Source organism: Eleutherodactylus coqui, chromosome 3 (assembly GCF_035609145.1).
Source record: "Eleutherodactylus coqui strain aEleCoq1 chromosome 3, aEleCoq1.hap1, whole genome shotgun sequence".
NCBI classification, from domain to species: domain Eukaryota; kingdom Metazoa; phylum Chordata; class Amphibia; order Anura; family Eleutherodactylidae; genus Eleutherodactylus; species Eleutherodactylus coqui.
The window spans coordinates 96064318-96075947 of record NC_089839.1 but is presented as its reverse complement, the minus strand read 5'-3'; the positions used below and the strand labels follow the sequence as shown (position 1 = coordinate 96075947).

Genomic DNA, 11630 nt, shown 5'->3' with positions numbered 1-11630 from the left:
GGTCACATTAAGGTGCAGCCTATTATTAACCCGTTAAGCCTCCATCATGTAAATGAACATCATAGAATGACTTGTCTTTAGTTGTTATAACAGACATTTTGTCATGTCTTCTGTGCCCGCAGGATCCCTGTGCTAACTGACAGGCGGGCTCTTGCTATAATGGTAAGGAACAGAAAGACTATGATCCAAGTCATTTAATGCCCTAGATGCTACGGTGAATAGTGGCCATGATACCTATGTGATTAGACAGAGGGAGGGAGCTCCCTGTGTCCCCATTGGTCCTCTCACAAATGTAATTGCAGGATGCGGATGGGTAACCATGGCAGACAGAGGCCTAGGAAAGACCCACAGACATCCCACAGCTGTATGACTATTAGACGGATCCTTTAGCAAAGCCTAATAGATTACTTTGCAGTTTTAGATGCACATGGAATAATTCTTTGCGATACTGAGTATACTAAAGATCACATTGTAAAATGCAAACCAGAAACCAGCTCCTCTGCAGTCGCTCCCATGCCAGGACAGGCTGGAAACAACAACTGATGCACTGGAAAATGGAGAAAGTCCAGCGTTGGGTTAAAAGTAGAGATGAGCGAACGTACTCGTTTCGAGTAATTACTCGATCGAGTACCGCCATTTTCGAGTACTTCAGTACTCGAGTGAAAAGTACTCGGGGTCGCCGGGGGGCGGGGGGCGCCGTGGGTGACTGGGGGGTAGCAGCAGGGAACAGGGGGGAGCCCTCTCTCTCTCCCTCCCCCCCCACTCCCCGCTGCAACCCCCCGCTCACCCACAGCGCACCCGAGTACTTTTCACCCGAGTAGTGAAGTACTCGAAAATCGCGCTGCTCGATTGCGAAATCGCCCTTACCGAGTACGTTTGCTCATCTCTAGTTAAAAGCTTTCAGTCTTGATTAACGGCAACATGCTTGCCTGAAACATGTAAGAAGGCACCTGTCCTTTGTTCCTCCATGTCTGTCTGTCTAGATCATTTAATAAAGCCTGAAAGCTTTTAACCCAATGCTGCACTTTCTCTGTTTTCCTGTGCAAAGGTCATATTGTGGGTGTAAATAAATAACGGAATATATGTTAATAAAGTTTATTGAAATTTTTTTACAGTTAAAAAACAAAAAACTTTTTTATTTTTATTTTGCAGATGTGACGAAAAATAAATCACATGCATAGTATCACTGTAATCATCATGACCTGTATACTTACCTCCACACTGTCACTGAACGAAACCCACTATACCAAGACAAACATTACTATAATATCACCATACTATCACTGAATAAAGACCACTACAAAGATCAATACTATCAATAATAACACTATGTGAGAAACAAATAATACTGCCACATGATGACCACTTATTACCACCACAGTGTTGCTGAAAAAACACTATACAAAGATGAATATTACTTCTTGATATTACTTCCATGATCGCTCTAACTGGAACTCACTAGCTGAGCTGTACAGGCACGGACTGCAAAGCTCGGGAGGGGGAGGAGCGGCACAGGTGAATATAACTTTTTTTTCAAATTACCAAAAAAATCTTCTCCCCTCCACCAGCCTCAAGACCCAACCAGCCTGCTGAGAATTTTCCCAGTAGGTTGAATGACTAGTAAGCCACTGTACACAGGTAAATGTAAATTAAATCCTATGTATGAATACAGTGTATCACTGAAGGTTAAAATTTTACATATGTAAGTTACTTTTTGCCCTGTACAATCCCATACAATTTCATGAAAATATGAGATGGCGGGCTTGGGAGCTGTGATGATTTGGCATGAATTGACCCTAAAAGATAGATCAGGGAAGCTGAGTCTTTGAGATAAGTGTTCACATCCTAGGACACATTTTAAGAGAGTTGATCTCAACAATGATAGATCTTCCTGGAATGTCTTTACTATCTTTTCGAACCTTTGGTAGTATATTGTCATGTTGGGATTGGAAAGGCAAGGTATTATTTTTAGGACAAAAAACAACAATGTATGCCTTCTCTAAAATACATTTACATTTGTGTCTTCTCTCTGACGTCACATTTACAGGCTGCCCCAACCTATTTACTGGTCACAGGCACTAGAGCCGATAGCAGAGCTCAGTGATCGATTGCTGAGCTCTGCTATTGGCTATAGAGCCTGAGCTGTCCCACAAACCGGGTGGGACTGCAGCTATAAGTAAATAAAGCAGCGGAGTACTGAGCGACAGAGCAGGACACAGCAGGAGCGGGGAGAGAAGAGTATATGCCTATTACTTACTATATTACTGCATAGGAAAGGCTTTTTATTAAAAACCCTTAGGCCAAATGTCCATGGGCAGATTTTAATTATAAAATCAGTGCGGGAGATCCGCAGACCTACAAGCCCATAGGAATGCATTAGCATCTGCAGGTCTATTTAATGCATATGGATGTGATATTTTTTTCCCGGCGTGTGGATAGCACGTGTGAGAAGAAGTCGCAGCATGCTCCATTTTTCTGTGGATCCCACAGGGATGGCTTCCATTGAAGTCAATAGAAGCCATCATATCCGCGACACAGCCACAGCTGTCATTGTGGAAGTGCTCCGGATCCGCGGGAGAGCAGGAGATTAAAAAAAGAAAAAGTGAGCACGGTGCATACGCGGCATATGCCAGGCAAAAGAAAGAAGATCAGGCTGCGACGGAGGAGAGCCCCGTAGCGTCCAGACAGGTGAGTAAATGTAATTTTTTGGCCTCATGGCTGAGGGCATGGGTGGAAATCGCTGCAGGATTCCACACTTGTGCGTGCCCGTGGACATGAGGCCTTAACTCCTTCCCGCCCCAGGACGTACATTTATGTCCTGGAACGTCGGGGTATGTATGAAGAGAGGTCGCGGGTGACCTCTCTTCATACAGCGTGGGTGCCAGCTGTTTATTACAGCTGACACCCATGGGCAATAGCTGCAAACGACCGTGTGGCTGATTGCGGCTATTGACCCTTTAAATGCCGCGGCATTTTAAACCCCCAAACGATGTTCGGGGGCCCTGTACGGCCCCCCGCGGTAAGATCGGGGGAGCTGTACAGGTGTCATGGCAGCCGGGGGTCTTCTAAAAGGCCCCAGGGCTGCCTTGGGAGACTGCTTATGAAGCCATCCCCGTGGGGTGGCTTGATAGGCTGCCGGTCAGAATGCAGTATGACGTAATGCTAGAGCATTACGTCATACTGGAGGAGCCATCAAAGCATCGCATGTTGTAGTCCCCCAGATGGGCTTAAAAGAAAAGTGAAAAAAGATCAATGAAGTTTTATTAATTGTAAAAGTTTAAATCACCCCCGTTTGCCATATGTATAATAAAAAAATTTAAATCATAAAAGAAAAATACATATTTGGTATCGCCGCATCCGTAAAATTCTGATCTATCAAAGTAGAGCATTATTTACCCCGCACAGTGAACGTCGTCTGAAAAAAAAATAATAAAGAACGCCAGAAATGTACTTTTTAAGTTACCCGGTCTCCCAGAAAAAACGCAATAAAAAGCGATTAAAAAGTCGTATGTATTCTGAATTGGTACTATCAGAAACTACAGGACATCCCACAAAAAATGAGCACTTGCTCAACTACGTTGACAAATGTTATTGCGCAGAAGATAGCGGCAGAAAATAATTTTAAAAAATGAAATGTCTGAAAAAAAAAAAAGAGTAGTGCAGTAAAAAAAAAAATTATACAAGTTTGGTATCGTAGTAATTGTACTGACCCATAGAATAAAGTTATCGTGTCATTTTTTTGCAGTTTGTGCGCCATAGAAACAAGACGCACTGAAAGATGGCGGAATGTTGTTTTTTGTTTTTTTTCCATTTTACTCCACTTAGAATTTTTTAAAAGTTTTTCAGTACATTATATGCTACATTAAATCGCACCAATAAAAATACAACTTGTACTGCAAAAAAACAAGCCTTCATACAGCGATGTCAATGGATAAATAAAGAAGTTACAATTTTTTTTAAAGGGGGAGGAAAAAACGTAAATGGAAAAAAAAGGGGCCGCGTCTTAAGGGGTTAAAGTTCTGCGCTTCGTTTTTCTGAAAATTAATATTATGGAATTCAGTTGAATCTAATGAGTAAATAACAAATAACAAACCAGCCTATACCCGTGCAAGATTCTTGCAGTTTCAGTACAGCACCTGCGTTGCCCCCCCACCGTGTCTGTTTTCAAACTGCAGTCAGCCTGTTCACTGGATGCCACAGGTTGCTACAGCCAGTCACTGAGTTTTGTGGTTGACCGCTGAGGTCTGTGATTTGATACAGCAGCCTGTGGCATCTCATCAGCAGGCAAATTGCAGCCTGTAAAAGCAAACCCAGTGGGGTGAACGGAGGGGCTGCGCTGGTGCTGTGAAGCGCTTGGACAAGTGAGTTTAGGCTGGTTTGTTACTTTTATGGGCAGCCTATTTTTAACAAAAATAACTCAAAAAAAACCCTTTAAGTCTTCAATTTACCCCAACTAACGCGTTTTATTTTTTAGATACAGCTGAATTCCGTAATATTAATATTCAGAAAAACAAAGTGCAAAACTTAATAAATCTCTGTTGGAGAAAGAAGATTGAGTCATTAGAAGAGTGGACAATCGGGGCAGTATCGTCCTACAAGGCTGAGAAGTGCTTTGGATTCTAGAATTTAATGCACTTTATTTCTAGGCTTCTAAGATCCTTTAACCATAAGTCACATCAAACTGGTTCCATTCCTCAATAAAAACCTCATCCTTTTTCAAACATGATACAAACCGTATTCTGAGAGCGCTAGAGACAAGAGTTTCATCAATATATGTAAAGGAATCTGAAAGTAAGGTGGTGTTGTAGCTCATCTTTTAACAATATGTCAAGTTCAAAGAGCATCTTGTAGAAGCATTCAGAGGGGATTGGAGAGCTACCTGAGCAGTCATTTCCATAGTAGCCCTGCCCGTCTTGTAATGGGCTATCAGTAGAGATGAGCGAGCGTACTCGGAAAAGCACTACTCGCTCGAGTAATTTGCTTTATCCGAGTATCGCTGTGCTCGTCCCTGAAGGTTCGGGTGCCGGCACGGAGCGGGGAGCTGCAGGGGAGAGCGGAGAGAAACGGAGGGGAGATCTTTCTCTCCCTCTCTCCCGCCCACTCTCCCCTGCTCCCCGCTGCGACTCACTTGTCAGCCGCAGCGGCACCCGAATCTTCAGGGATGAGCACAGCGATACTCGGATAAAGTAAATTACTCGAGCGAGTAGTGCTTTTCCGAGTACGCTCGCTCATCTCTAGCTATCAGCCTTCCTCGCTACTTCTGTTTGTGCAGTAATTCATATTAGTGATAGCAGTGATAAAAGGGACAGTAGTTGTAGTTAGAAGCTGTAGATATTGGTTCTCTATCAGATACATCGACAGTCTGTTGGTCCAAACCACTTACAGTATGTCGGGCAATATGGATTTCACTCATATACACTACTGCTTGTTGCTGCCACAAAACCATGATAGGTGAGTGAGTTTCCACCAGACTCATCCGTCCATCATTTGCAATATACTGTAGACGAGGTGCTCTGGCATTATCTCTTAGGGTGGTTTCACACCTGCACTAGGGATTCCACTTTCCTGCTCCATTCGAAGAACAGGAAAGAGCTGAATGGTCCAATCTGAGGACAGACCTGAACAGCGCCATTCGACCCCATTGACTATAATATGTTCCGCCCACCAGCCCGGTTTTTGGCTGGATGAAAAAGCCCTGCATGCAACACCTTTTCTTCCAGTATTTGCAGCCGGCTCTGTGTTGGAACCTTTGACGGGACGTTCCGATGCAGATGTGAAACCACCCATAAATGGTTTGTACCGAGATTGCAAGCTATCCCTTATCCATAGGGAAGAGGATAAGTTGCTCATTGGTGGGGTCCTCTACCGATCTCCAGAAAGGGACTCCTGTGTCCCGTTTTGCCTGTCACTTCTCCCCCACCGCAGTAACATCAGCATGATGGGAGCGTTGGCCGAGTATTGATTTCAATGGTGCTGACAGAAACACTCGAGAGCATACGGCTCAGGTATCTCCATAGCCCTCCATTCAGTCTTCTCACTGCGGGGGTGCAGTAACCCTGCAGTGAGGAGGATTGGGGGGGGGGGGGGGGGCGGACCACTGATCTCAAAATCCTCGTTATCCCCTATCCTACGTGCAGGGTGAATGCTATATTTATTAAGCCTCACATCATTTTTTCTTTACATTTTTCTGCGTGCGAAGACTGGTCATAGACAAGAGCTGCGCCATATTCATCAGTGTGGGCCATGTGGAGAAATACAGTGCCCACTGCGCCCAAATTATCCCGACGAACTATCCCCCTACCAAAGCTATAATCTAGCCCTCCCCCTCGGCTGGATGCACACTGGCATATTTGGCAGCATATTATGCACAAAAAATCTGCACGCGCAATACGCAGTGAATACAGCCTTTTGATTTCAATGGGTTCGTTCACATAAGCGTATTTTGTATGTGCCAAAAATACGCAGCATGCTCTTTTTTCTTGCATATTCGCGCAAGGAAAGAGCATATATTGAACTAATTAAACTAATTGCCCATTTCAATGAAATGGGAGAACGATTACCGCGTGCAAAAAGTACAGTGAAACATGCACATGTACGTGCAAATACGTAACGCCCATTGCACAAATGTGCTTACACCCATGTGATATGGAGTTTTGCGCAGTAAGTGCTTAGTCTTACGGGTGCCTGAAAACTTACTGCAGATAGAAGACGGCCGCACTTCAGGACGGACGACTCCCCGAAGCGCTGAAGAAAGAACACATCACCGGCAATGAAGCTGGTCACATGTTCTTTCATCCAGCGCTGCAGAGAGACGTCCGTCCTGAAGTGCTGCCGTCTTCTTCCTGCAGTAACACGGGCGCCGACGCGCTTGTGTGACTAAGCCCTAACAACGCAGTCAAGCGAGCTGATGATGTCACAACATTTTTGTCCCCTTCCGGTGGCATAGTGTCCTGCGAAAAAAACACAGAATTATGTGTACAATTAAGTGTTTATGTGATTTAGTGTGTGAAATACGTTCTGAAACGCCGAGAATAGGACATGCTGCGTACGATTTTACACATGTCGTGTGCATTTATGCAGGCCCACAATGGGCTCTTGTGGGGCACATGTGCGCACCAACACAGGTCATGGCGGGTATTTTTTCATGTAATTCACAGCCAATCAAATACATCGCCTTCTGCTGTTTCGCTCACATTTGCGTGTATGCGTTGCAAAATCCAAGAGCCCAAAAAAAGAACGCGGCAAGTTCTATTGTGCTACGAATTACCCATTGTTGTCTATGGGCACAGAAGCAACGCCGCCCAACGCAATTGTACCGTAAATTTAAGGAAAAAAAGCAGTGAGCTCCGCTGCCATGTGCAGTACAATACCGCTGCCATAAACGGCGGTAGGCCGGCGCACCGGCAAGAAAATCTTGCGTGACTAATACGCAGGGTTTTACGCATACAGTCGTGTGAGCCCGGCCAAAGAATGAAACATGGCATTGAGTTGTATTCACTGTGTATTACACTACGCTGATACGAGCGCTGCGAGACGCACAGATACCAACCCCCTTTTTTTTGGAACAAATTGCAGCATGTCCTATCTTTGGGCGATCCCTCGGAGCACATCGCCTATTGTTTTCAATGAGGCCGGCAAAAATATGGCTTTACGTGCGAGGTTGGCGCAGCGGAGGATGGCTACTTCCCTTAAGTGGAGGGGTTAACACAAAAACGCCTGGCAGCCGCAGCTACTTTGTCAAGAGCAATATCGGGCCCAGTTTCACGGCAAATATGACCCTCGCCCCTGTGAAATCAGCCTCAGGGTCCGGTCACACGGAACGGTAAATTGCTGACCGCGTTCGCTCGTGGAAGATTAAAAACGGAGCGTAGTGCGATACACCCAGAATCTGGACTGGTTTGTACAGTTAGGTGTAAACAAGGTTTTTATTCACTGACAGCAAGCAGAGCTTATAGATAACGTGTGAACTGCATGAAGGGACTGAGCTGCATACAGAGAAGGACTAGAGAGGCTCCAACATGGCGCCCAGCCGACTCCCTCTAATGACAGAACTGGAGCCTCTCTGCTGCCAAGCAGCTCCCGCCCGCCTCGTCACACTGAGGAGCCAGCACGGCTCTCCTGGTCACATGACCGCTCCCAGCATGCTCCGCGGCACTGTCATGGCGGCGCACTGAGCCAGGAAGCAGCACATGTGAACAGGTGAGAGAGCGGCTCACTCACGTGTCATCACTTCGCCGTACATTTGACTGACGGCCGACCGCTGTCCCGACACCCGTCTGTCGCGATCCCTTCTCCTGTCGCTGTAATGTGGTGCTCCCTCCTCCCTGTGTGTGATGTTGCAGCATCCAGCGCCATCATCACAGCCCAGCAGCCTGCACTGTTACCTGGCTGTGTGACTTGTAGTTCAGGGGGGCAAAGTCATCATCCCCTCAGGCTTCACGTGTAAGCGCAACTGCACGAGTCTTAGCACAATTTTTTTGCGCTATGATTGAGACTTTTTCGCGTGCGTATCGGTATACTGTACTTTTTCCGCCCGGAGGACATGTTCATTTGCGCGCGGGTCACAAGACGCACAGCTTGAATTGGCTAACTAGTTCCAGATGTGTTCTTCCTTACAGCAGAATTCCGCAGACTTTCACGCATGTCCTTGCACATGTGCGCGTCCACTATTGACTTCTATGGGGACCTTTGACATGCAGGAAGATGGAGCACGTTCTATCTTTGTTATCGCAGTTGAAAATGCGCATGCAAAACACATGCATGTGAACGAACCCAATGAAATGAATGGGTTCTATTCACTGGAAACTGTGTGGCCAAATAAGTGCGTGTGAACGAGCCCTTATGGCTGTCTTTAAACGGGCGATTGTAATTGTAAGGCTGTGTAGTAATAGTGTCTCTAATAGCGTCCCCAGCAGTAATAGCGACCGAAATAGTAATAGCTCCTCCCCCTTCCCCATAGCAGGCCCAGCTGTAATGACCCCTCCCATAGTGGTCCCAGACCTAATAGTTACCCCTACTCCCCCCAGCAGTATTAGTGCCCCCCCCCCCCCCATAGCGGCCTCAGCAGTAATAGTGACCCCCGCCCCCATAACGGGTTCAGCAACTATAGCGGCCCCAGTAGTAACAGTGACTTCCCACCCCCTCCCATAGTGGCCCAAGTAGTAATGTAATAGTAACGCGTGTGTCGTGTTACCCCACCACCACCTCAACGGCCCCAGTGGTAATAGTAACTTGTGTGTCGTTGTGGTCACCCCCCCAATGGCGGGTCGAGTAGTAATAGTGCAGCGTCCAAGGAGCAGGTCCTCCGCTGAGGAGACAGCGGGGTAGAGAGATAACCTTGTCATGGGGCTCTACCATCTCCTCCCCTGGGTGTAGCTCGGGACCCTACCTCGTTACTAACAGGGGGCCCTCAAAAGCAGCCCCAGCAGTAATAGTGACCCTCCCATAGCGTCAGCAGTAGCAATAGTGATTCACACCCCACCATAGCTGCCCCAATAGTAATAGTTACTCCCTTGTCATGGGGCCCTACCGTCTCCTCTCTTGGGAGTAGCTTGGGATCTGACCTTGTTACTAACGGGGCCCTCAAAAGGGGTAACGGTGGTTACCTGAAGTCCTGTTTGTCACTCGTGACGCCAACGTTCCATCCTCTGCGGTATAGCTTCGAGTTGAAATAAAGTAGTCCACGCACGGAGTGTCTTTTCTAGACAAGAATCGGGAATATTCGGCTTTGTACGTTTACTCAAACATGAATAACCGATAATAGTCCAACAATTCTTACAGAGGTGAAGCAGGGAGGATTCACGGGGTAATTGTATCTCTACAGTCCCAGTTATCTGTAGGCATTTTCTCTCTTGGTAACTCTCTTCTCTCTCTCTCCTCTCACCTCCTCTTACGCCCAGCTCCTCTCCCTCTCTAAAGCTGGAACCCCTAGCACCCCCCCCTCCTACAGCTGCCCCAGCAGTAATGGTGACCTCCCATAGCGATCCCAGCAATAATAGTGACATTCGCAACTGCCCCAGCAGTAATAGTGACCCCCATAGCGGCCCTAGTAGTAATAGAGATTACCCCTCCCATAGTGGCCCCAATAGTAAGTGACTCCCCCCACCCCATAGCGTCCCCAGCAGTAATAGTGAGGTCCTATAGTAACCCCCATAGTGGCCCCAGTAGTAATAGTGATTACCTCTCCCATAGCGGCCCCAGTAGTAAGCGTGATGTCCCTATTGTCTTCTGGTGCAGGCAGCCCCTTCTGAGTCTGTGACCGCTGACCTCTCCCCTTGGTGTTTGTGCTGCGTACAGGACGGCGCACGCAGACAGCGGGGGAGGATAGGGGGGAGGAGTGGACCAGCAGTCACAGATTACACTGCACTGCCGGACCAGAGCTGCAGGCTGGATCAGTGGAATGCTTGTTAGGTTACAAGGCCCACAGGCCTTGTGTTTGACATGTGTGGCCTAGAGCAAGTGCTGGAAATGGCCCCTCTGGCATTCAAGCACCTGTGTACGTCAGTCTGAATGGGGGCAAAGACATCTGCTAATGTGACATCGGTGATGGCTGCACCCTCCTACAGCCCTGCGTGTCCGTGGCTTATTGCGGTATACACGGACCTTCAGTAAACCCACAGATTTTTCTAAATTAGGCTGCTTTCACACCTGCGTTAGGGTCAGTTCAGGGTTTCCATCTTTCTGCTCCAGTTTTGGACATGAAACAGAAAAAAATCGGATGTTTTTATCCCCACTGATTGCAATGGGTTTTCAAAAAATGGGAAGCAAATGGAAATGCTTCTGTTCTTGTAGGTTTCAGGTTTTTTTTTTGGATAGGAGAACAGCAGTCTAAAACGTCATTTTTTTTTTCATTAAAAAAAACCTGCAACCTGACAGAATGGAAGTAAATGGAAGTCTTTCTGTGTTTTTTTTTTTTTTAACGCCATTGAAATCAATGGGGAAAAACATTTTATTTCAGTTTCTCTCTAACAAAACCGAAACAGCGAGACGGAAACCATGAACTGACCCTAACGCAGGTGTGAAAGCAGTCTTTAATTGGTCTCCAAAATAACTTCCGCTTTCCCTCGTGTGTGTTGTCGTGTCCATCGGGTGATTTGCCTCTGACATGTGAGTGGTGATGCAGTTTCAGGTCTCCTTTCCATAATTCTGCGATGGCCATAACTCCATCTTCTGCTTCTATGTACGTATTGCAGGTATCTGGGAATTATCAAGACACAATCAAAACTTGTCTCCTGCCTCACGTCCGCAGACTTCTCACCCGCTTCGTTCTTCACTACTATAGAATGGGGACCGCCCTGGAACTGGATATCCTCAGGGGCTTCCAGATGGCTCCACAAAGCTCTCAGTACGAGGCGGAGTTGACTGCAGGTAAGAGGCGCAGTCGCCATATGTGGGAGATCACCGCTCATAGTGCCTTCTCATTGAATAACGTTCCTTTAACACGCAACGATTATTGCTCAAAATTCGTCCAAACGAGTGATGGTGAATGATAATCGTTCAGAGTGAAAGTGGAACTATTGCTCACTTGTCGTTAGCGGGTGTTCAAGCTGGCTTTTCTGTCAGACAGCTGAATTTAGTCAATTTTTTTTTCAGCGCAGCACTTGCCAAATTGTTTGTTGTAACAACAAAAC

The 11630-nt window shown here is 46.7% G+C and overlaps 1 protein-coding gene across 3 annotated transcripts in view; it reads left to right on the top strand.

Moving 5' to 3' along the window:
• Window positions 1–8155: 8155 nt before the first annotated feature.
• TTC27 (tetratricopeptide repeat domain 27) overlaps window positions 8156–11630 on the top strand; it is a 383896-nt gene continuing 380421 nt past the window's right edge. For all 3 annotated transcript variants that reach the window (XM_066595887.1, XM_066595886.1, XM_066595885.1), the window contains exons 1-2: window positions 8156–8199; window positions 11193–11367. In XM_066595887.1, coding sequence (XP_066451984.1) covers window positions 11283–11367 — 85 coding nt within the window. In that variant the 5' untranslated portion in view covers window positions 8156–8199; window positions 11193–11282. The remainder of the gene's footprint in view (window positions 8200–11192; window positions 11368–11630) is intronic.